Raw genomic sequence first — 25,631 nt, forward strand, 5'->3', positions numbered from 1 at the left:
TCTTTGCTACTGTGAACAGTGCTGCAATAAACATACATGTGCATGTGTCCTTATAGTAGAATGATTGATAATCCTTTGGGTATATACCCAGTAATGAGATCGCTGGGGCAAATGGTATTTCTAGTTCTAGATCCTTGAGGAATTACCACACTGTCTTCCACAATGGTTGAACTAATTTACACTCCCACCAACAGTGTAAAAGCATTCGTATTTCTCCACATCCTCTCCAGCATCTGTTGTTTCCTTACTTTTTAATGATCACCATTCTAACTGGCATGAGATGCTATCTCATTGTGGTTTTGATTTGCATTTCTCTAATGACCAGTGATGATGAGCATTTTTTCATATGTTTGTTGGTTGCATAACTGTCTTCTTTTCAGAAGTGTCTGTTCATATCCATTGCCCACTTTTTGATGGGCTTGTTTGTTTTCTTCTTATAAATTTGTTTAAGTTCTTCCTAGATTCTGGATATTAGCCCTTTGTCAGGTGGATACATTGTAAAAATTTTCTCCCATTCTGTAGGTTGCCTGTTCACTCTGATGATAGTTTCTTTTTCTGTGCAGAAGCTCTTTAGTTAATTAGAGCCCATTTGTCAATTTTAGCTTTTGTTGCCATTGGTCTTTGTGTTTTAGTCATGAAGTCTTTGCCCATGCCTATGTCCTGAATGGTATTACCTATGTTTTCTTCTAGGATTTTTATGGTTTTAGGTCTTACATTTAAGTCTTTAATCCATCTTGAGTTAATTTTTGTAGAAGGTGTAAGGAAGGGATCCAGTTTCAGCTTTCTACATATGGCTAGCCAATTTTCCCAACACCATTTATTAAATAGGGAATCCTTTCCCCATTGCTTGTTTTTGTCAGGTTTGTCAAAGATCAGATGGTTGTAGATGTGTGGTGTTATTTCTGAGGCCTCTGGTCTGTTCCATTGGTCTATATATCTGTTTTGGTACCAGTACCATGCTGTTTTGGTTTCTGTAGCCTTGTAGTATAGTTCAAAGTCAGGTAGCATGATGCCTCCAGGTTTGTTCCTTTTGCTTAGGATTGTCTTGTCTATGTGGGCTCTTTTTTGGTTCCATAGGAAATTTAAAGTAGTTTTTTCCAATTCTGTGAAGAAAGTCAATAGTAGCTTGATGAGGATAGCATTGAATCTATAAGTTACTTTGGGTGGTATGGCCATTTTTCACAATATTGGTTCTTCCTGCTCATGAGCATGGAATGTTTATCCATTTGTTTGGTCCTCTCTGATTTCCTTTAGCAGTGGTTTGTTGTCCTCCTTGAAGAGGTCTTTCACATCCCTTGTAAGTTGTATTCCTTGGTTTTTTATTCTCTTTGTAGCAATTGTGAATGGGAATTCACTCATGATTTGGCTGTTTGTCTGTTATTGGTGTATAGGAATGCTTGTGATTTTTGATTTCTGCACATTGATTTTGTATCCTGAGACTGCTGAATTTGCTTATCAGCTTAAGAATATTTTGGGCTGAGACGATGGGGTTTTCTAAATATACGTTCATGTCATCTGCAAACAGAGACAATTTGACTTCCTCTTTTCCTAATTCAATGCCCTTTATTTCTTTCCCTTGCCTGATTGCCCTGGCCAGAATTTCCAATACTATGTTGAATAGGAGTGGTGAGAGAGGGCATCCTTGCCTTCTGCCAGTTTTCAAAGGGAATGCTTCCAGTTTTTGTTCATTCAGTATTATATTGGCTGTGGGTTTGTCATAAATAGGTGTTATTATTTTGAGATACGTTCCATCAATACCTAGTTTATTGAGAGTTTTTAGCATGAAGAGCTGTTGAATTTTGTCGAAGGCCTTTTCTGCATCTATTGTGATAGTCATGTGGTTTTTGTCATTGATTCTCTTCATGTGATGGATTACGTTTATTGATTTGTGCATGATGAACCAGACTTGCATCCCAGGGATGAAGTCGATTTATTGTGGTGGATAAGCTTTTTGATGTGCTGCTGGATTCGGTTTGCCAGTATTTTATTGAGGATTTTCCCGTTAATGTTCATCAGAGATATTGCCCTGAAATTTTCTTTGTGTGTTGTTTCTCTGCCAGGTTTTGCTATCAGAATGATGCTTGCCTCATAAAATGAATCTTGGCCTGCCTTGCTAGGTTGGGGAAGTTCTCCTGGATAATATCCTGAAGAGTGTTTTCCAACTTGGTTCCATTCTCCCCGTCACTTCCAGGTACACCAATCAAACGTAGATTTGGTCTTTTCACATAGTCCCATATTTCTTGGAAGCTTTGTTTGTTTCTTTTCACTCTTTTTTCTCTAATCTTGTCTTCTCGCTTTATTTCATTGAGTTGCTCTTCAATCACTGATATCCTTTTTCCACTTGATCAATTTGGCTATTGATACTTGTGTATGCTTCATGAAGTTCTTGTGCTGTGTTTTTCAGCTGCGTCAGGTCATTTATGTTCTTCTCTAAGCAGGTTATTGTAGTTAGCAATTCGTCTAACCTTTTCTCCAGGTTCTTAGCTTCCTTGCATTGGGTTAGAACATGCTCCTTTAGCTCAGAGGAGTTTGTTATTACCCACCTTCTGAAGCCTGCTTTTGTCAATTCATCGAACTAATTCTCTGTCCAGTTTTGTTCTCTTGCTGGCAAGGAGTTGTGATCCTTTGGAAGAGAAGAGGCGTTCTGGTTTTTTGAATTTTCAGCCTTTTTGCACTGGTTTCTCCCCATCTTTTGGATTTATCTACCTTTGGTCTTTGATGTTGGTGATATTGATACTATTTTTTTCTGTTTGTTAGTTTTCCTTCTAACAGTCAGGGTCCTCTTCTGCACGTCTGCTGGAGTTTGCTGGAGGTCCACTCCAGACCCTGTTTGCCTGGGTATCACCAGTGGAGGTTGCAGATCAACAAAGATTGCTGCCTGTTCCTACCTCTGGAAGCTTCATCCCAGAGGGGCACCCGCCAGATGCCAGCCAGAGCTCTCCTGTATGAGGTGTCTGGCCCCTACTGGGAGGAGTCTTCCAGTGTGGATACACAGGGGGTCAGGGACCCACGTGAGGAGGCTGTCCCTTCTCAGAGTTCGAACACTGTGCTGGGAGAACCGCTGCTCTCTTCAGAGTTGTCTGGCAGGGACGTTTAAGTCTGCTGAAGCTGCACCCGCAGCTGCCTCCTCCCCCAGGTGCTCTGTTCCAGGGAGCTGTGGTTGGCTCCACCCAGTTTGAACTTCCTGGGGCTTCGTTTACACTGTGAGGGTAAAACCGTCAACTCAAGCCTCAGCAATGGTGGATGCCCTTCCCCCACCAAGCTCTAGCATCCCAGGTAGACCTCAAACTGCTGTGGAGCAGCGAGAATTTCAAGCCAGTGGATCTTAGCTTGCTGGGCTCCATCAGGGTGGGACCTGCTGAGCCAGGCACTGGAGAGAATCTGGTCTGCTGGTTGTGAAGACTGTGGGAAAAGTGCAGTATCTGGGCCAGAATGCACCGTTCCTCCTGGTACAGTCTCTCACGGCTTCCCTTGGCTAGGAAAAGGAAATCCCTCGACCCCTTGCACTTCCCAGGTGAGGCGATGCCCCACCCTGCTTCAGCTCGCCCTCCCTGGGCTGCACCACTGTCCAACCAGTCCCAGTGAGATAAGCCAGGTACTTCAGTTGGAAATGCAGGAATCACACACCTTCTGTGTCAATCTCACTGGGAACTGCAGACTGGAGCTGTTCCTATTCAGCCATCTTGCCTGCCCACCCTTCACAATCTATTAATATACAGAGAACAGTAATATTGCCCAAAAAGGGAAAGTTAATCTTTGTAGTTAATCCTCTCCCCTGAGTCTCATTTTGCCTTTTCTAGAATTTCATAAGTCTAAACTGGATTTATTTCATTGGTAACAGTGCTATTCATGTTGTCTTTCTTCCTTCTTGGGTCAGTTTTGGTCATCTGTGTCTTTCAGGGACTTTGTCTATTTCATCAAGTTGTCAAATTTATTGGTATAAGGTTGTTCATAATAGTTCCTTATTATCTGGGTGGATCATGTGAGCCTAGGAGTTCAAGACCAGAACTAGACACCAGACACAGAGAGACCCTGTCTCTACAAAAAAAAGTTTTTAAATTAACCAGGTGTGGTTGTATGTGCCTGAGGTCCCAGCTACTCAGGAAGCTGAGGCAGGAGGATCACTTGAGCCTAGGATGTTGAGGCTGCAGTGAGCCATGATTGCCCCACTGCACTCTAGCCTGGGTGACAGAAAAAGACCCTGTCTTGAATAAAAAAAAAAAAAAGAGTTCCTTATTATCCTTTTAAGGTCTGTAGGATATGTAGTGATGTCCCCTCTTTCAGTGTGTTATACACTGATATTAAAAAGAAAATTCAAACAGAGAATAACATTTTGCATTCTCTTTATAATTTTCTAATTTCTTGTCCTTTTATTTTCACTCATTAAACCTTTAGTAAAGTGCATCTAAGCCAGTGTGGTACAACAGAACGTGATATTTGAATTGCCCCAGTTTACGTTTAATCTCAGCCACTCACTAGCCCGTGGCCTTGAGCAGCTTACTTAACCACTCTGAGTCTTAATTTTATCCTCTATCAAATGTGGATAAGAGTGCCTCTGCCGGGTTAGCTGAGGTAGGGGGGGCAAGGAGTTGCAGGGGGAATGGGGGGCGGGGCTAGCAGGTGAAAGTGCTCAGTGAATGGAAGCCATTGCAGTGGTGATGGATGATGTGATGATGTGTTCCAAATCTTATTGCTCAGACTAGGACTAGTTAATGGTTTTAGGATAGTGGAAATTTTGAAAGCCTCTTGAAGCCCCTAATTTTCCTAAATTCAATGTATTCTGTTTTATATTGTATGTAAGTAGAATCTGGAGTTTGTACACTGTGGTGAACATAATTGAAACGTGGTAATGCTTTATTTAAAAGTCTGCTTTTTGGCTGGATACAGTGGCTCACACATATAATCCCAGCATTTTGAGAGGACAAGGCAGGAAGATCACTTGAGGCAGGCATTTGAGACCAGCCTGAGCAACAGAGTGAGACCTGGTCTCTACAAAATAATAATAATAATAACAATAATAATAATAATAATAATAGTGTGGTGGCACATGCTTGTAGTCGCAGCTACTCGAGAGGCTGGGACAGGAAGATTGCTTAAACCCTGGAGCTCAAGGGTGCAGTGAGCCATGATCATGCCACTGCACTGCAGCCTGGGCAACACAGCAAGAACCTGTCTCAAAAAATAAAATTAAAGTCAAAATCCACTTTTAGCTTAGATATAATAAATCAGTATGAATGTTACTGAGGATGACGTTTGTACAAGAAAGTAAGATTTAAAACCCAAATCATTTAAGACAGGATTACAGAAATGATTATCTTTAATTTTTTAAAAATTTGTGCCTGTTTCTTGTTTCCTAAGGTGCTTAATTTACCCATTTCTGATGCGAGGAGGAAAGCCTATGCCACTGTTGGCGTGTACAATGGCGATTATGTTCTGTACCTTTAACGGCTATTTGCAAAGCAGATACTTGAGCCATTGGGCAGTGTATGCTGATGACTGGGTAACAGATCCCCGTTTTCTAATAGGTGAGTGTCCACAGCAGTGAACTCCGCCTTGTTCACATCACTGCTTTTATGTTGATGTCCCAGTGGTTTCTAATGAGAAGTCCAAGCTTCCTGTGAGAACAAAGACTCACAGCAGAGAGAGCAGCAGGACCCCGGAGTCCCCATGGGACAACCCAGCTGTCTCAGCACAGCTTGGGGCAGGGAGGTGACGCAGGTGATGGGAACCTTCCCCTGCATGGGCAGGCGCTGAAGCACAGGTGCCTGGTCAGGCCAAGAACCCAAAAATAGCAACGCACTGTAGCAGAATGAGCAGGGACTAAAGATTGAGACACTTTGGCCACTCATTGACCACTTAATCTAAGACAGGACCCAAACCTCCTGCGGTTCCTTCTGTGACATGAGAAAAACCCAGCCTGGGTTAACTTCCTACAGTGCAGCTTTTGTGATTCTATGAACTTGAATCAACTTTTAGGTTTATGAAGTTGATGAATTTTTTTGTTTGTATCAGTTAATGTGAATTAATGTACATTTTCAACCTCTAATTATAACTTTGTAAGTTCTGAGCAAAAATGAAAATAAAACAGCCATCAATGATATTTGCAAGAGCATTAAAAATTCATCATCTGGCTAGATACAGTGGCTCCCACTGTAATCCTAGCACTTTGGGAGGCTGAGGTGGGCAGAATCACTTGAATCCAGGAGTTCAAGACCAGCCTGGGCAACGTCGCAAAACTGTGTCTCTACACAAAATACAAAAATGTAGCCGGGCATGGTGACACACACCTGTGGTCCCAGCTTACTCAGAGGCACTGAGGTGGGAGGATCACCTGAGGCCAGGAGGTCAAGGCTGCAGTGAGCCATGATTGTGCCACTGCGTTCCAGCCTGGGTGACAGAGTGACACTGTGTCTCAAAAAAAAAAAAAAAAACTCAGGAGTCTTGTATATAAGAAAGATTCTTCTATGTATTTGTTTAGTCTATCCTAGCATTTAGATATTAAACCATGCTGAGGTGTAGCTTACTCACAACAGCAGCATGCTAAAAGTTATAGTCTGTCAGATTTGGAAACTACCCTGCAGTACTTCCCCTTAAGCTACATAAAATAACCTGACACTGCATTTTTCTGCTTCTCCATGAGTATTAATTTATAATCATAGAAATAAACTAACACTTGGATAGCACTTTGTTGCTGAGAGGTCCCTTTCACATTTCTCAGTCATGTTTTTTGTCGGTGAATTCGAATTTTATTCCAAGGTTTCACCATACCTGAGGATCGTTACAGTGAGACACCTGTCCCTCCTCTACGAAAGGAGGGTTGGCTGAGAAGGCGTTTCAGGATCCTTTTCTAGCCCCAGAAATCTGTGCCTCCATGAAATGCTAGGCTAAATTATTTGGTACTAAACTGTTGTACAGTACCCCCAAATATCTTCTTGGTTTACCTGCTTTTTGACTACTTTATTTTCTTCTGCCCTACCTGTCAAGAGGAAGAACAGGCTTTTGAGTTCCTATGCAAATCACACGATTTATGCCTCCCCATGTTCTCTGAGGCAGAAAGGATGCCCATAAGATGTGAAAGGTCAGAAGAGTTACACAGCTGGCCCAACATATCTAGACACAGTGAATGGCAGAGTGGTGATTTCTGCCGCCTCGCCAAGCTGAGTGTCCACAAGTGGCAACAAGAAATAAGAGGAAAGGGAATTTCTTTTTAACTGAAGATATAGATTTTAAATGTTTACTAGAGAGTCTCGTGGAACTCACTTCTATGATGAACAACAACAAAAGAACCCTCCTATTTAAAGTAGCTCCGCAGATGGTTCGCATCACATAGAGGTGACTGTGAAGCTGGTCAGAGATTCCAAACACCAAGAAATACAGACTTCTTGACTTCTCTACAATTAAACAGAAGGATTTGAAAAGGAAAAAATATGCCAATTGGAAGACAATCTAGGTTACGTTTTGTGTGTTATATTTATTGCCTAGAGTTGTTTTTATGAGGGAACAGACATGAAATTACATAAATAAGTAATTATGCCTACTGTAGTTACTATGAAGTCATAACCAAATAATAATAAATTTCTTTTTCTTTTTTTTTTTTTTTTTTTGAGATGGAGGCTCACTCTATCGCCCAGGCTGGAGTGCAGTGGTGCAATCTCGGCTCACTGCAACCTCTGCCTCCTGGGTTCAAGAGATTCTCCTGCCTCAGCCTCCTGATTAGCTGGGACTATAGGTGCATGTCACTATGCCCAGCTAATTTTTGTATTTTTTTAGTAAAGACAGGGTTTTATCATGTTGGCGAGACTGGTCTTGGACTCCTGACCTCAGGTGATTCACCTGCCTCGGCCTCCCAGAGTGGTGGGATTACAGGTGTCAGCCACCATGCAAAGAATTTCTAATAAAAGGTTTTCCAAAACAGCAAAAGTGGTTAATCTAAAATATTTTATAGAAAGATTTTAAGAATTTTTTTTTTTTGAGGCAGCCTGTCATCCAGGCTGGAGTGCAGTGGCACAATCTTGGCTCATGGCAACCTGTGCCTCCCAGGCTCAAGCAATTCTTGTGCATCAGCCTTGGAGTAGCTGGGATTACAGGTGTGCACCATCGCACCTGGCTGATTTATGTATTTTCAGTAGAGATGGGGTTTCACCATGTTGGCCAGGCTGGTCTTAAACTCCTGGCCTGAAGTGATCTACCCATCTTGGCCTCCCAAAGTGCTGGGATTATAGGTGTGAGCCACTGTGCCTAGCTAGATTTTAAGATTCTTATAAATGGAATTAAATATTTAGCTTAGATGAACACAAGTACTAGTTTTCTTCCAATCTAAGCAATAAAGGGAGGTTGTCTCCTAGAAGAAACATAAAGTAGCCATGTTATTTAGACAACATGATTTCTTTCTAGAACCTCGTATTCGAAGCCCAATTACCTAGGAGTGAAATACTAAAATCCCCAAAAGATAGCAAATCAACTATAAATGTATGGATCCAATAAATGACTTACAAAACCTATTACAAAACGTGGTATGAACCGCTTAGAAAAAAAAAAGCTGATTATAGTGGCAAAATCAGAAGGAAGAAATCTTGAAACCCTTGCTATAGACCAGAAGGTTTTCCATGTCCTAGTTCTGTGAAAAAGTGTTCCATGTCACTGATGTGATGACTCAAATAATAATGATACCCCACGTGTACATTGATTTAATATTGAACTAAATGCCGGCATTAAGCAGCATCTGTCTTTCACATTTTAAAAAAGTATATCAGAACCATCAAGTTAACCCCTTTTTATCAATATTTCTTTTATAAAGCACTGTTTTGGCCTTGAGCGTTTTCTTGATGGAATTAATTGATGTAATACTAAGAACTCTCCTTTAAGTGATGAAAAATCCCTGCAGATTTGTTAGAATAGGAGAGAAAACTGGGGATACCGTGGGATTCTGGGGAGAGCCGTGCAGCCAGCCATGGTAGACTGTTGTCAGGAACCGAGGAAGAAGGACTGACCAAGGAATGCTGATTGATGAGCCTGCAGGAATTCTGCGGTAGGGGAAATGTGGATGTGCATTAATTTGTTCAAATGAGGTCGTAAATAAGAGAAGACCAGAGATCGGCTCCTAGGAACTGCCACCCCTCAAGGGGCAGTGTACGGCCAGTGGTGACAGAGCAGCACAGGAGCATCACCCCTCCTGATCCATGTGGTGGAGATGGTAGCATTGCCTCATGCAGACTTTGTGAGAAATAAGTGGGATGAGTCTGTTTGGTGGGCTGACTCCCTGATGGTCCCTAGAAAGGAGCCTTGTGCCCAAGTCAGATTTCTATCCATACCTGTCATCTTGAAAATGTAGATTGTGATGATCAGGTCAAAATATTTTGAATACATTAGATGATGTATTTGTATTATTAGAAAAACAAAGCCCTGCTTAGCATACCTGACAAAGTTGCTTGATGGTTTTTACTATCAGTTATGGCTAATATGTTGCACTAACAATGGTAATATGAAGGGTTGCAATAATACTGTTCAGTCAGGCTGGGGCTCATAGTGAAATTTTATGGTTTATTAGCCACAATCATCTTGCAATTTTTTTCCTTTAGGTTTTGGCTTGTGGTTAACGGGTATGTTGATAAACATCCATTCAGATCATATCCTAAGGAATCTCAGAAAACCAGGAGAGACTGGATACAAAATACCAAGGGGTACGTACTGAAAGTGAAGAATTTCTGTGAAAGTTGTGTGCCATGGTGCCTGTCTATTTTAGTGTTGCCAGCTCTAAGAAGTAGTAGCATGGTATTTATTAGCTACAAGTTTTCAGTGTAAGTCATCATTATTAATAACAAGTGCTATTATTATTGTCTTATTAGAATAACAAAAGATCCAAATCTGGCTAACTGAACAGTTATTAAACAAAGCAGAAACTACAGTTATATCTGTGCTTGGAAAGAGAGGATGAGGAAGAATGTGTGATTTACAAGGAGTGTCTGACACTTCTGTTTCTAGCAGTATAATGGAATAGATACTTTGACCCTCCTCTGAAAACAGTTTAAAATGTTGGAATATTTTGAAAATCTTCTTAAACGCATCAGTATACTATCAAGAAAGGAAGTAATCATCAGAGGACAAGATCTAGGTGAATGATGGAATCTGGAGCGTGTCTTTTGAGAATTTGTGACGAGGCACCAACCCCCATGCTGGTTTATAACCCAGATTCGCACTACTTGTATAGTATGAAAAATCTCAAGCCGTGAATTAATTTCCGTGGCCTAGGGTGGTGGTGGACTCTCCTGGCCAGCAAAAGCCCAGATCTGCATTCAACCTGAGTCTCAAAGAACCCAATGTGCCACACTCCACAGAGTAAGAGGTACAAAACCCACAAGGAAGTACAGCACCATGAGGGAGAATGTAATTCAACGTGAAAGGTTTCAGATGTTAGAATTAATGGAAACATTATAAAGTGAGTACTTTAAATGCTTTTTATAACGAGTAATTACAATTAGGAGTAAAGAAGCAATGTACCATAAAAAGGACTAGAAACCAATAGAGTTTCAGAAAAAAAATGTAAAGTACAGAAATCTAAAACTTTAATGGAGAAAGGGCATGACATCACTTAGTTTGAACTTCTTCCACTTATGTTCCGAGAAACCATATGAGAATAGCAACAAAAACAAACAATGCTCCAAATCCCAAATTACTAAAACTGTGACCCTGAGAACCTGGAATCAGCAAAGCCAGCTCCACATGTGATGGTAGTGTGATAGAAGTGGCAGAGAAGAGAAAACATGACAGAGTCCTAGACAGGCTGCTGATTACCCATTCAGCCCCTGGGCGGATTGGGGAAGAATCCCCTCTTTGGTGTTGGGCTTATAAGCAAACTGCACCCTCATGGGGTCATCCCAAGGAGCCACTTCCTCTGGCAGGTACAGTGGCTGGGAGAGTGCAATGTAAGCTGGATGGTGGCCCCCTCGCTTTGTGCCCAGCACCCTTGCATGGGGAACAGCATGATTCCAGATTCATTGGCAAGTGTTTGTCCCCTGAAGGAGAGGGCGCTGTCCTAAGGAGGGGCTGCCATGAGCCAGACAAAGAAGGGAGAGGGCACAGTCCTGGGGGAGGGAGAATGAAAAGGTACAGAAGATGCCAGAAGCCACAGACTGGCAGATTTGAGAAACACCACTTCCAAAAGAAAGGGCATCCCCAGAGATGGCAGGATCCCATGGGAGGGCCCTCCTGGGCCAGGCTGGTCACGGAAAGGCCTGACGTGCCTCATACAGAGGGTCCTGTCCACTGTTCCACACTAGTTGAGATGCCACAAAAACTTTTCAGCCTCTTTCCCTCCATTTCCTGCTCTCATGTCTGATCCTTGTTCTAATCCAACATATTGAAACCTGAAGAACAAAAAAGGTACGATCCCCAAATCTGTGCAGTCATAACATTGGGACAGCAAAGAAGCAGCAAAACTTACCTGAGCAGAAACATGTTTCACAAAGCAGGGGAAAATTGTAATCAAAATTCCAACATGAGTTTTAAAATGTGAATGGAGGCTAGGCGTGGTGGCTGCACCTGTAATCCCAGCACTTTGAGAGGCCGAGTTGGGCAGATCACATGAGGTCCAGAGTTCAAGACCAACCTGGCCAACATGGTAAAACCCCATCCCTACTAAAAACACAAAATTTAGCCAGGTGTGGTGGCACATGCCTGTAATCCCAGCTACTTAGGAGGCTGAGACAAGGCTGAGACACGAGAATCGCTTGAACCTGGGAGGCAGAGGGTGCAGTTAGCCAAGATCATGCCACTGCACTCCAGCCTGGGCGACAGAGTGAGACTCTGTCTCAAAAAAGTAAAAAATACAAATAAAATGTGAATGGAGCAGTTGCAGGGTCTATACCCATCAGCTGAAGAACACCTGCAATGAACCTGCAATCTACAAACTTAGCTTATTTTCTGTCTCAGTAAAGGGAGACCCCTCCCTGCCACATTTCCTTACAGTGCATAGCCTCCTTCCTGCAGCTAGTAATCAACCCAGCTTCCCAACGGCCTATGGCCATCAATGGCATCTCTGAGAACAGATAGGCCAAAGGAGATGTAGAAGCTTGGCTGTGACTCTCAGGCAGCAGGAAGTAGCACCAGACATCGGTGCAGATGACATGGGACACATGAGACTTAAGAAAGAAAATGCTTCTCAAATTTTTAATTTCTCCTATCCAAGTACTAACTAGGCTCGACCTTGCTTAGCTTTCAAGATCAGACAAGATCAAAATTCTTTATTTCTAATCATTAAATTAAAAGGCCCACAAGACCAGGGGGGGAAAAAAAAAACACCACAGAAGCATATCAGAAGATAGAAATGAAAAAGCAAAGAATATGATATCTAGACTGGGTGCAGTGGCTCACACCTGTAATCCCAACACTTTAGGAGGCTGAGGCAGGAGGATCACTTGAGGCCAGGAGTTCGAGACCAGCCTAGACAACATAGCTAGACCCCCATCTCTACAAGAAAAATGAAAGAAAATTAGCCAGGCATGGTGGTACACACCTGTGGTCCCAGACACTCAGGAGGCTGAGGTGGGAAGATCACTTGAACCCAGGAGTTTGTGGCTACAGTGAACCTCAGTTACGCCACTACACTCCAGAGGGAGACCCTGTCAAAAAAAAAAAAAAAATCATTCTTATTGTGAATGACGTTTTTGGCGATAGCTGGAGAAGTAAGGAAAATATATCCATCCTAGGCACATTGAAGTCCATGAAGAAGAAATCCAAAGCATTGAAACAGAACATATTTTAAAAACTAATTCAAGAAAGCTTTTGTGAAGTAAAACAAGATGCAAGAGCGTCTGCCGTTTGCAAGTGCACACCCTATACCAGGGAAAGTCGACAGGAAACAGTGATGATCATCTGCACGTGCCGTGAGTGGCTCATAAGGGAAGGTTTGTTAGATTCTTCAGGGCAACATTCAGTGCCAAGGCCTTAGAGGCAGCACCATGAGAGGCCCAAGGAATGTGGAAGCCAAAATTTTATCCTAGCTTTGGAGTCCCTCGTGTAAAATCTGTCAGGTTTTGAAGACTACAGGTATAGGTAATCTGGGTGCTGAGCCCCATGAGGACTCCACCATGGTCGGCTTTGTGACTGGCCCCCCTCACTGCAGACTCTTAATTTGCAGGGTGTTTTTACATGACACACTCATGGTTTCTAATACACAGGTGTGCCGTCTACATCCAGTGACTACGTGAGGTCTTTCAGAAATGCTTCCCAGGACTCTGTTAATAACGGTGCCGTAACTGGTTAGTGTCAAAGGAGCAAGTGACAAAATGAACAAATAAAGAGATAAAGAGAGGTGCACAGATAGGATGCCCATAGTCGGTACATACAGGCTGAACTGGGGCTTAGGGCAAGTGCTGTGGGCTGTGTGTGACGACCAGTTTGTGGTTTTGTAATGCAGCGTCTGTAAGCAGCCTGTGTCTCAAGACGACATTTTTTGGCAGATTGGCATCTCCAGGTTTTCCGGCCTAATTACATGCTTACTGGTCCACCCATATGGTTCCACCAAATAATGTGCCCCACACTGGACCCTCCGAGAGAAGGTTCACTGAGCAGGCTGCATGCGGGAAGGCATCATGGCCCCAGCCCTCCCCACAGGTTGTCTGCCCTTTGGGTGACTGGCATCTGCAGGACGGGGTGCAAAGGTCCTTCCACGTCTAGGATTCAGCTGCCCAGGGCTCTGTTGAAATACAGATGATCGTTAATGTCATCTTGTAGAAAGTTGAAGCAGTTACAGAAATGGGTGAAAAAGAAAGTGACAGTGACTAAGCTCCACGGTTCAGAGGGAACAGCGCTGTGAATGCTTTGGGTCCATTCTTGCAGGCGCTTCTGCAGGTGCATATGCCCACACATTGTGAATGACATTCTATTTATTGGGCATTAAGTTTGATATTTTTATGTATTATATTGTCATTAAAAAGTTTGTTTGTCAATGAATGTTGCTATTTGTATTAGTCTGTTTTCACTCTGCTATAAAGAACTACCTGAGTGTGGGTCATTTATGAAGAAAAAAGGTTTAATTGACTCACAGCTCCGCATGGCTGGGGAGGACTCAGGAAACTTACCATCATGGCAGAAGGCGAAGGGGAAGCAAAGACCTTCACATGGCGGCAGGAGAGAGAACAAGCGAAGGGGGACCTGCCTCACACTTTCAAACAATTACATCTCATGAGAATTCACTAGCACAAGAAACCGCCCCCATGATCCAGTCACCTCCCACTGGGTTCCTCCCTTGTCCTGTGGGGATCACAGTTCAAGATGAGATTGGGTGGGGACACAAAATCAAACCGTATCAGTATTATTTTACAATTATGAATTATTTCAAGCTTACAGAAAAGTAGTAGAGAGCTCAATATTGCAAACATCTACACACCCCCACCTTCCTTCAATAAGAAAAAGAAAAGCACTTTGCTGTCTTGGGCTCAGCAAAACCATTTTCTTTCTTTTTAAAAAAGAGACCATCTCAGGCTGGGCGCCATCGCTCACGCCTGTAATGCCAGCACTTTAGGAGGCTGAGACAGGTGGATCACCTGAGGTCAGGAATTCGACACCAGCCTAGCCAACATGGTGAAACCCCGTCCCTACTAAAAATACAAAACTCCAAAAAAAAAAAAAAAAAAGATCATCTCAGCTCCAGCCAAAGCCCTCATGCACGTAAGTTGCAGTGTGCTCAGAGAACTAGTCTCTACCCTATGCTGCAGTATTTGTTACAATTGGTCTTAAGACTTAGGGTGTAATCGGTTTGTCTTTTTTTTTTTTTTTTTTTTTTTTTTGAGACAGAGTCTAACTCTGTCACCCAGGCTGGAGTGCAATGAATGGCACAACCTCGGCTCACTGCAACCTGTGCCTCCTGGGTTCAAGCGATTCTTATTCATCAGCTTCCCGAGTAGCTGGGACTACAGGCGTGCACCATCACACCTAGTTAATTTTTGTATTTTCAGCAGAGACAAGGTTTCACCATGTTGGCCAGGCTGATCTGGAACTCCTGACCTCACATGATCCACCTGCCTCAGCCTCCCAAAGTTCTGGGATTACAGGCGTGAGCGACTGCACCCAGCCTAATTTTTTAAAAAATGCTCTGTCCTTATATGCCTTCTGAATTTTCTCAGCTCTGCAGACATAGTGCCCAACCGGAACCCAGGGCAGAATACATCAGGCCTCTCTAGAACACACTTGAGTAGCCACAAAGCTACAGCCTGAGGGTGAGTCCCAAGTCCCAAGGAGGGGCCTCCTGCCCTCCTTCTCTGCTAGGACCCCTCTCCCTGCCCCTCGTCTGGTCCTTGGAGTGTGCCAGCCATTGCTCTCTGCCTCAGGGCCTTTGCTGCATCTCTTCTCTTGCCTGGAGCACTCCTGAGAGCACCCCCAGCACCTGCCAGGCTGGCCCTCACTTGCAAGCCTTGAATCTACCCTCACCTTCCCTGTGAGGCTTGTTCCCAGCCACTCTGTGATGGTGACCTCCTCCACCCCATCCCAGTTCCAGGGCCCCTCACTACTGTGCCCTGCCCCTCACTACTCCTCCCCCTCCATGTGCTGCATGCTCTCTTTGTTCATGACACTGGGGTTTATGGTTCTAGATGTGGGGAGGGGGTCTGTCCAAGTGCCTGGGCATAATACTGACTCAGCGCATTTGTGAAGATGTGATGAATGAATGAATGAATGAATGAATGAATGAATGAGTGAATGAATCTGTGCTTGAAAGTGAATATCTTCGTCACTCATTGCTCTAGGGTTCTATTTAGGTCCATTTTACTTGCTAGTTCATTGTTAGTTGTTACTCTGTATTCTCTGCTTGCATGATCCATCAACAGGTGCAGTGGTTTAGTGGTGTCTTCCACTGTAACTGTACATGTATGTATTCACATAGACGGGTATTGATATATATATATGTAGTTGATGATCAGAAGCTGTGATATGAATTAGTAAACCATGTAACGCTGGATATGTCTTATTGATTAACATCCTATAAGGGAAATATTTTTCCGTTCTTGAATTTATGTTCTCCAGGTAAGTATTCACTAGCATCTCTGAAGTCCATATTTCATTTTGTAGTAAATGTACTACTTTGGTCTATGTTTTCTTCTAGGAGGCTTATTTGAATACGTAACTGCAGCCAACTATTTTGGAGAAATCATAGAGTGGTGTGGCTATGCCCTGGCCAGCTGGTCTGTCCAAGGCGCAGCTTTTGCTTTCTTCACATTTTGTTTTTTATCTGGTAGAGCAAAAGAGCATCATCAGTAAGTTTTAAAACACTTTTACCATTTGTTCTTTGACTATATTATTACTCTTTTTCAGGATAGATTTTTGAAGTGTTCATTTAAATTGCTGAATTCCAGTTTATTCTGTGCTTTGGCCAAACAAGTACAAAACCAAACCGATAGCTGTAGAATCACCCAGCTCTAAGGAATGGTCAGAGCCACATAAGCAGAGTTGTTCTCTACACCACGTCCTTAGCCTCTCTGAATTGACATTGCTGGAGTCAATGGTCCAGCTGGACACCAAGCAGGGGATTCGGGGTTCTGAGTGGGAAACACTGATTAAAACAGAAGCCTGACTGAGCAGTAGCCAATGGCCAGCTTGTGAATGCTGCAGGTTGAGGAATTCCTGAAGAGGAAGGTGAATCCCAGAGCCCGGCAACACTGGCAGAACTCGTGCACACAGAGCTCTCTAGCTATGTGGTGACTCAGGCCATGGCTCTGAACCTGGGGTCCTTGATGGGCTACAGAGGCTCCGTGTGCCCCCTAAAATGACATTTTCCAGAGACCAGGTCCTTGGCTTTTATCTGATCCCCCAAAGGGCTTGTGAGCCATTTGACCAACACACTCATAAAGAAATCAAAGGGACCAGGCACGGTGGCTCACGCCTGTAATCCCAGCACTTCGGGAGGCCGAGGCCAGTGGATCACTTGAGGTCAGGAGTTCAAGACTGGCCTGGCCAACATGGTAAAACCCCATCTCTACTAAAAATACAAAAATTAGCCAGGCATGGTGGCGGTCGCCTGTAATCCCAGCTACTTGGGAGGCTGAGGCACAAGAATCACTTGAACCTGGGAGGTGGAGGTTGCAGTGAGCCGATATCGTGCCACTGCACTCTAGCCTGGTTGATAGAGTAAGACTCAGTCTCAAAAAGGAAGAAAGAAAGAAAAAGAAATCAAAGGATGTCAAGGCTGAAGTGAATTTAGAGAACATCTTTCTAACCCAATGGATGAGGAAACTGAGGTTCAAGGAGCAGAGTCTGAGGCCTGCCAGGAGCCCCGTCTCATTGACAGGAAGAGATCTCAGCCACAGCGTGGAATCTCTACTTGCCCTGACATGGGCGTGTGTCCCTGACAATAAATGATGGAGACTGGGCTTAGCAAGCAGCCAGCCTGGTATGCACATTTACTGTGTGCCCTGAGCCACTCGCTTTATCACTCAAAACATCTAATCAAAATCTCCAAAGCTGCCAATGCTATGAGGCGTGCAAAAATGTATAACTCTGTCCTTCTTCATGGAGTTTATCATCTTTTTTGGGACTGAGGACAGAGAGAAAAAGCTAAAAGAAGAATAGATTGATAGCATGGTATAGTGGGAAAAGTACCTAGGTGTACTTCCCAGCCTCACCACGTGTTTGCAGATGCAAAGGATGATTATTGGAGATAATAAGAAGAAAGGTCATATCTGAAGTATCTCTTTGTCTAGTTTTTTTTTTTTTTTTAAGACAGCATCTCGCTCTGTCACCCAGGCTAGAGTGTGGTGGCACAATCTCAGCTTGCTGCCACCTCTGCCTCCTGGGCTCAAGTGATCTTCCCACCTCAGCCTCCTGAGTAGCTGGGATTACAGGCACACGCCACCAGGCCTGGCTAATTTTTTATATTTTTTTGTAGAGTTGTGGTCTCACTATATTGCCCAAGCTGGTCTTGAACTCTTGGACTCAAGTAATCCTCGCACCTCAGCCTCCCGAAGTGCTAGGATTAGAGGCGTGAGCCAACGTGGCTGGCCTCTGTCTAATACTTGAAGAAGTGATAGCATAAATGTGAAAGCTGATGAAGCTCTCAGGGCAGCGCCCTGCATTCTTTCGAGACACTCCATTGTGCCAGTGACCTGGTATTTTCACACATACAGTGAGGAGAACAAAAGCAGAGCCACGACCTACCTAAATCCTGCAGCTGCTGAGAAAAACAGAGGGGTCTGCAGGAAGTTGAGTGAGTGCTGAAGGCAGAGAGGGTTTGAGAAGGAGGCTCGATGCCAGGCATGGCAGAAAACACTGTGGGCCAGGAATGGGCCCTCTGTGCTGGGAACTGTGTTCGTCAAAAAGTCATATGGGAGTCCTAAGCCCTGGTACCTGTGAAAGCGACCTTACTGGGGAACGTATTCAGTTGAGATGAGAAGGGGAAACGTGGATACAGATACACACCAGGTGATCACACAGAGTGGGAAGGCCACGGGAAGATGGACAGAGAGGCAGGGGCGATGCAGCCACGAGCCCAGGAACACGTGGCACCACCAGAGCTGGAGGAGATGGGACTGGAACCTTCTCTGAACCTCCAGAGGGAGCGGAGCCCTGCTGCCACCTTGATTTCCAACTTCTGGCCTCCAGAACTGGGAGAGAATCGATGACCGTTATTATAAGCCACCCAGTGTGTGGTAACTTTGTTCTAGCAGCCACAGGGAACTGATACACCAGCCTTCCGGCCATTTAAAATTGACTGGGAAAGTAAGGGCAGGAGTATGATTTGTGAACCCTTCTGTTTTCTCCTCTGCCACATGACTTTGTTGTCACAGGTTTGGTTGAGATACTACGTCATCACTCTAAATATACATTCTAGAGTCTGACTTCCTCCCCTCTGCCCCCGCTGCTCCCAGCACTGCACCCGCTGCCCCCGCTGCCCCCGCTGCTCCCAGCACTGCCCCCGCTGCCCCCGCTGCCCCCCCCACTGCCCCCAGCACTGCCCCCGCTGCACCCGCTGTCCCCGCTGCCCCCGCTGCCCCCAGCACTGCACCCGGCCTGGGCCACGCTTCCCGGTGAAGATGCCATCCTTTTACATTCCTAATATTTGATGTTAAGAAGCAAGTAATGGCTCATTTCTCTTAAACAAAACAAATGAGATAACACTGACATTTAAAAAAACATGGATCAGCGTAAGATTGAACACGGGCACACCAAGTCAGTGGTAAAGATGTTTCTTCAAATGAAATCAGGAAACAGGAAAACCCCTCTCAGTATATGAATATGAAACATATAGAAATGGAAAATAAGTAATTCAGTTATCTAAATGAAAGTCTTTGCTAACAAAAACCCAAAGATATTCTTTGCAGAAGAATTCATGAGTTGAAAGAGCTCTTTGTCATCCATTTGCTGTTTAAATTGGTGTCAGTGTGAAACCAGTTTTAAGTACTGAAGAATTAATCAATTCAGTTTTGCAGAATTATGTTCAGAAATATAGGACTTACAAGCTGAGAATAAAATAAAAACTCTTTTTAAAAAAATATTTTCATAAACCCAACTAATTAAGCCATCAAATAAACGTATTCCAACAGAAACCATGCCAAGGATCTATTCCTTGCACTCCATTTGATGGATTATAATGTTCTTTTTTTTTTTTTTTTTTTTTGAGACAGTCTCGCTCTGTCGCCCAGGCTGGAGTGCAGGGGCGCGATCTTGCCTCACTGCAAGTTCCGCCTCCCAGGTTCACACCATTCTCCTGCCTCAGCCTCCCGAGTAGCTGGCACTACAGGCGCCTGGCTAATTTTTTTGTATTTTTAGTAGAGATGGGGTTTCACCGCATTAGCCAGCATGGTCTTGATCTCCTGACCTCACGATCCACCCGCCTTGGCCTCCCAAAGTTCTGGGATTACAGGCGTGAGCCACTACGCCTGGCCGGATTATAATGTTCTAAAAACAAAACTGTATTACAATGAAATTCTTTCTGAAATAATTAGTATTTAAATTCATAAATGATTGCATTGATAGTTAAACTCTAGGTCAGAAACAGTCACCTGTGCTGGGTTGCTAACAAATATTCTCTTTAAAGGCAAAATTTAAAGGTATTTTAAGGAGTGAGAAAAATTTAATCATTTAACAATAAATATTTTATTTCCATATAATGGTTTCTGTGAAATACATTTAACCTCTTCAGCCAACATCCCTTCATTATGTGAGAACATCCTGACCTCACACGTGTTCTTTCTGATGTCACAGAGCCCAGCCTTGCTGCCCAGCCTGGCTGGAAGGAGCGTTTTCTCGGCGTCCTGCGGCAGTCCTGTGTCTCCTGTCTCCCGCCTGCCCTCTCGTGTTTGCCCATTTCAGGCTCTCCTGCTGTCATGTACTCTGCCCTTGACTTTTCGGGTCAGGGTGCCCATCTTCCACGGGCAGTTTCTGGGAGAGAGGAGCTCACCCGCTATGTCCCTGTGCGGCATCCAGTGCCGCTGGCCCGTGGGGAAGCTCTCCGGCACTTGCAAGGGGTGGATGGCCTGGATCCCAGCAGGCCTGTGAAAACCTTCAGGCTCTAACCAGCAAACATGTTTGCAGTCCACTTCTACAGGCTTCACACCAGCTGTGAAAACCTTCAGCCTCTAGCCAGCGAACATGTTTGCAGTCCACTTCTACAGGCTTCACACCAGCTGTGAAAACCTTCAGCCTCTAACCAGCGAACATGTTTGCAATCCACTTTCACAGGTTTCACACCAGCTGTTGGGCTTGGCCACGTTGTGTGTTGGGCACTCCGGTCCATGTGCCACCACTGAGTCACATAGCTGGAAAGGCTGCAGTCTCGAGGCCTCATGCCAGGGGAAGTGATCCTTGACCTGGAAGTCCTGACCGACTTCTTAGAATTGTTCTTATTACATGCCTTTTTGGGGACACAGAACATAAAAAAGTAAACGTGGCCGCCCAGTATGTTCAGATTCTCTATTTGTGGATTCCGGTGTTAAACTTAGCTAAGACCAGCAGGGGTTTGCCAACTGCCTCTCAGTTTCTCATCCTCATATGTTTCTACCACATTAACAGCGAGCTAATTGCTTTCTCTTATGATTTTTAGCCTGTTAATCTTTGTGTGTTTATAGAAACTCCCTTTTATGACTATTTCTCCATCTTGTCAAATTATTTCTAATTTTTACTCCATCCACTTAGTTGCCACCTTTCCCAACTGGCTATTACCCCCAAAACAAATGAGCATGCCTTCGTTGATACAATTTATATCAAAACTGAAAATACTGTTTGTTTTGAGCACAAGGCTGAATTGTGGACAACGCCGTACTACATTTTCCCAGATTTCACTGAATCCTTACTAAGAGCTGTTCCTGAGCCTCCTGGTACACAGCTGGGTGCCCACTCTATACACCCTGGGCTAGGCCAGTAGTTCTCGACTGCAGGCTGGAGAAGACTCTTAAGAGTCTACCAGCAGATATTCAGAAGCACCTACTTGGTCCTGCCCCTCCTCCAGCCTGCATGCTTTCCCCAGGGGCTGAAAAGACAGCTCCACAATGTGCTGTTCAGTATTTTCATCAAATGTCAGTAATTTTCCTTCCAGATAGAAAGCTGAATTCTATGGGCTACTTCTTCTGAATCACACTTTATGATTAGATATATTTAATTCTTCATGATATAGGCAAAATTAAACTATAAGTATGAAATGCCAAAGTTTTTGTTACTACATTTAAAAACTGAATAGTCTTTTGTCATGAAAAATATTGTCACTTTTGTTAGCATCTGTTAAATGTCTAAGTGACAGAATTATTCCCTTTAAAATTTTTTTTTTTCTTATTTTTAGGTGGTACCTCCAGAAATTTGAAGAGTATCCAAAGTTCAGAAAAATTCTAATTCCATTTTTGTTTTAAGTGCATTTTCAACGAAATTATCTTCAAGTTGAAGCTTTCCAATGGTGTTTCTCTAGGGACTTTGTAAATAAGTTATATCTTTGTAATTTTCCTGCTACTTCATCATTTTCAAGATGTCCTCTAGAAATATTTTTTCTAGTAATTTTGCAAGCTACCTAATAAGTACTTAAATAAACTGAAATGGAGGTTGAAGTATCCTACTGTGTAACAGATCAGAATTTCAAACTCCAGGTAATAACTGCTGACATTTGTTCTAATTTCAAATTTACCTCTTTTGGCTATATCTTGCCAAGTGTGTCTAAGACTAGAGTTTACAACTGTCTTTGATGGCATTTTCAGAACAATAAATGTCACAATCCCTTCTATAGCCCCCTACAGTGATCCCTTCAAGGTCAACAGCAGTGTTGCTTTCCCCCTGTAGGGCTGGGATATGTCTTGGAGCCCTCTCTCGGAGGCCACAGAGGCCGGGGGTAGCCATTGTGCAGTCATGGCCCAGGGGAAACTTGCCAACCTTCATTGTCAGGTGCTGTGTGTAAGTGGAGAACTTGGGGATAGAGGAGGAAGCTCCTTGTGGCTCTTCCAAGGCGGGGCAAAGGCATCTGGACTTGTTCCAGCCCAGCCCCCCAGGTGACATCACCAGGCAGGGAGGGGTGCTGGTGGTGGTTTAGATGGAGTAAGTTGCTTTGCCATGCAAGTGGCTCCTGGGCCCTAAACAGGCACCTTTAGGCCATGGGTCACTCACCATGAGCCATCAGTATGCTCTGGTCTGACATGGTTTCTCTTTGTCCTCTAGTCTAGACCTAGTTTTTTGTTCTGTTCTCCACGTATGGATATAGTAGAGATTATTGTCTGTGAAATTTCTCCTTTGTGGATTTTGAGTTTTCCGTTGTAGTGTAAAGAATGATTACCTTCTGTAACAGTAAAAAGACCACTTTTTAAGATTTATCCTGTTCTTTGTCGATTGAAACATAATAATTATATTGTTAAGATTCTCTACAGCCTTCTTTTTCTTCCATAGCTAATCTTCTTCTAATTGTTTTTTGCTTTCTGTTTTGCTGTTGCTGCTTTGCAAAGCTTTTCCCTCATAGCCTGTACCTGTTATCAGTATAAAATAATCTTCCTGTTGAATGCTTCATGACTTGAATTCTACTTTGATAAAAACATTGCCATACTGCTTTTTATCTTGATGAATTCATCTGGCATTTCTTTGCTTTATCGTCTCATCTGGAGTTTTTAAATGCCATTTGTTTTAGTTGTCTTTAACAACATAATAAATAGACTTTGCCATTTAACAAGGTAGCTCAAATTCTTTTACTAGTTGTTACATCGAAACATTCTTTCATCATGTTTCCTGTTTTTATTTGGTTTTTTCAACTTCTTCTGTTTACTATCTACAGTGATTTGGAAAGGAGATTTCCTTTAAAACAAACAAGCTTATTGGGAATGGCTTTTATGATTTTTAAAGTAGCCTTGAGAGCTTCCAGTTAAATCTGATGAGCTGAACATACACCTTTCCTTCTCCCGTCTCTATCCTGACCCCAGTTGAAATCACCTAAAAGGAGTTTAAGTGGGGGAGTGGCCCCATAAAGAGAGTGAGAGAGAGTCATCACTGCAGACAGATCACAGCACGGGTGGAGATGGGCCTGATGTGGCAGAGCAGAGAGGCCATGACAGCACGCACCCAGCCGAGACCCTGGGTCCTCACACCTGGGCTGACAGAGGGCAGAGGGATATGAGCACCTCAAAGTGAGACCAACTAAACATGGTGCCCGCAGCAGAAAGCAGTGTCCTCTGCACTCCCACTCCCCACGGACAGCACAGAGAGCCCAGAAATGAGCCATGTGCCCATTGCCGGGGAAGAGAAAGGTAGGCTGAGGTGGTGGTCTGTCCTAACACAAAAATTAACTAAGTGGGGAAAAACGGAGAACTAGGTGTTGGCATCCCAGGAAAAAAATTAAGTCTCCACATTTTGGTCTTCAGGGATCCTGCCCCATAATGGCTGGTTACCTCCTGCCTCGAGCTGCAGGGAAGCTGGGGGTGGCGTGGTGCCCCTGCAATTAACTCTCCTGCTCAGACTTTCTGGTCCTTCTTAGAAAATGTGAACCAGTGAGCAAGAAGCGCCTGGTACATAGAAAAATCTGCATCATGAAAGAACAATGAAAGCCTCTTCAAGAAAACATGATCCTAGGCATCAAAGGGAATTTTTAAAAAGAAATCATAACTTCAGGGAGATTCAGCATCCACAGAGGAATGGACATCACTCACTGTGGGACATCACATACTGGAATACTACTCAGCAATGTGAAAGAATGGACTGTTGATGAATATTTATAAATCACATATCTGGTAAAGATTTTAATATTCATAATATGTAAAGAACTATAAAAATTCAGTAATAAAGCATATGTTTTGTAAATGGACAAATGATCTGACACTTCACCAAATAATACATACAGTGGCAAATAAGTACATGCAAAGATGCTTAATGTCTTTGGTCACTGGGGAAACATTAATAAGGTATCAGTACACATCTATGAGCCTTTCACAAAACTGATTTGAATGCTAAAATCTATAAAAACTCATTCTGTTGAACAGTAAACTGAGGCACAAATAAATTTTAAAGAATTTATTTGATCAAACAACAATTCATGAACTAGGCAGCTCCAAACCAGACATGGTTAAGGAGCTCCACTAGGGGGAGCAAGGAGAAGGCTTCCATAGGATGGACACAGAGGAAAGCAGCACAGTTTGTGGCTCCAGCTGCACAGCTACCTCATTTGGTCTGTTCCGTTGGAAGATCCCTGGTTATATAAATTTGGTGCCTGTCCTGGTCAGTTGAGCTTAAATCCTGTTTTTCTTCAGTATAGGTATTTACAACAAATAGCTCAAGTTAAGTTTTGCTTATGTTTGCAAAGCAAGCAAGGGTTAGGTCATTTATGAGGCCTAACTGGTTTTGTCCACCCAGGGATTCTTCAGGTCTGGTCTCCATTCTAATTTACTTTAACACTTCTACATATGATAGTCCCCAAAATATGAACATTTTCCCAATAACACTTGTAAGCCATAACTTATTTTCCTCCATTAAATATTGTTACATTTACTTCAGATAGTTTTAAACTCCTTAGAAACTATGCATTTGCTCAAACAGCCTGTTCTTCAGTTAAAGTTCAAACCCGTTTGACCAGAGAAAAGCAAACATTATTAACTAAGAATATGATTGTGTTAGTCTGTTTTCATGCTGCTGATAAAGACATACCTGAGACTAGCTAATTTATAAAGAAAAAGAGGTTTAATGGACTCATGATTCCACATGGCTGATGAGGCCTCACAATCATGGCGAAAAACATGTCTTACGTGGTAGCAGACAAGAGAGAATGACAGCCAAGCAAAAGCGGAAACCGCTTATAAAACCATGAGATCTCGTGAGACTTACTACCGTGAGAACAGTATGGGGGAACCACCCCCATGATTCAATTACCTCGCACTGGGTCCCTCTCACAACACGTGGGAATTGTGGGAGCTACAATTCAAGATGAGATATGGGTGGGGACACAGCCAAACTATATCAACCATTTTTTTTTTCACTTGTGAAGGTAAAACATTTAATTTAAAAATGTTGACACTACAATGTATTAAATAGTTATAAATGGACACAGTGTATTCTATAGCTGCCAAGTTTACTTTTTTTTTTTTTTTTTTTTTTTTTTTTTTTCGGAAACTGTAAGTTATACTGTGGTTAAGACTTGTACCTTCACCCTTGAAAAAGCCCACATTCTATCACAGCGATGTATGGTCAGACTTAAC

General features: G+C 43.3%; 1 protein-coding gene across 6 annotated transcripts in view; it reads left to right on the plus strand.

The window, feature by feature from the left end:
- Window positions 1-24,247, plus strand: part of SRD5A1 (steroid 5 alpha-reductase 1) — a 36,629-nt gene extending 12,382 nt beyond the window's left edge. For 2 of the 6 annotated variants that reach the window (XM_009208125.3, XM_031666082.1), the window contains exons 2-4: window positions 5,359-5,525; window positions 9,579-9,680; window positions 13,458-13,950. In XM_009208125.3, coding sequence (XP_009206389.1) covers window positions 5,359-5,525; window positions 9,579-9,680; window positions 13,458-13,711 — 523 coding nt within the window. In that variant the 3' untranslated portion in view covers window positions 13,712-13,950. The other 4 variants (XR_001903218.2, XM_003899484.5, XM_017959435.3 and 1 more) reach the window with 4 other exon arrangements.
- Window positions 24,248-25,631: the final 1,384 nt, after the last annotated feature.

This window comes from Papio anubis, chromosome 5, assembly GCF_008728515.1.
Source record: "Papio anubis isolate 15944 chromosome 5, Panubis1.0, whole genome shotgun sequence".
Classification (NCBI taxonomy): Eukaryota; Metazoa; Chordata; class Mammalia; order Primates; family Cercopithecidae; genus Papio; species Papio anubis.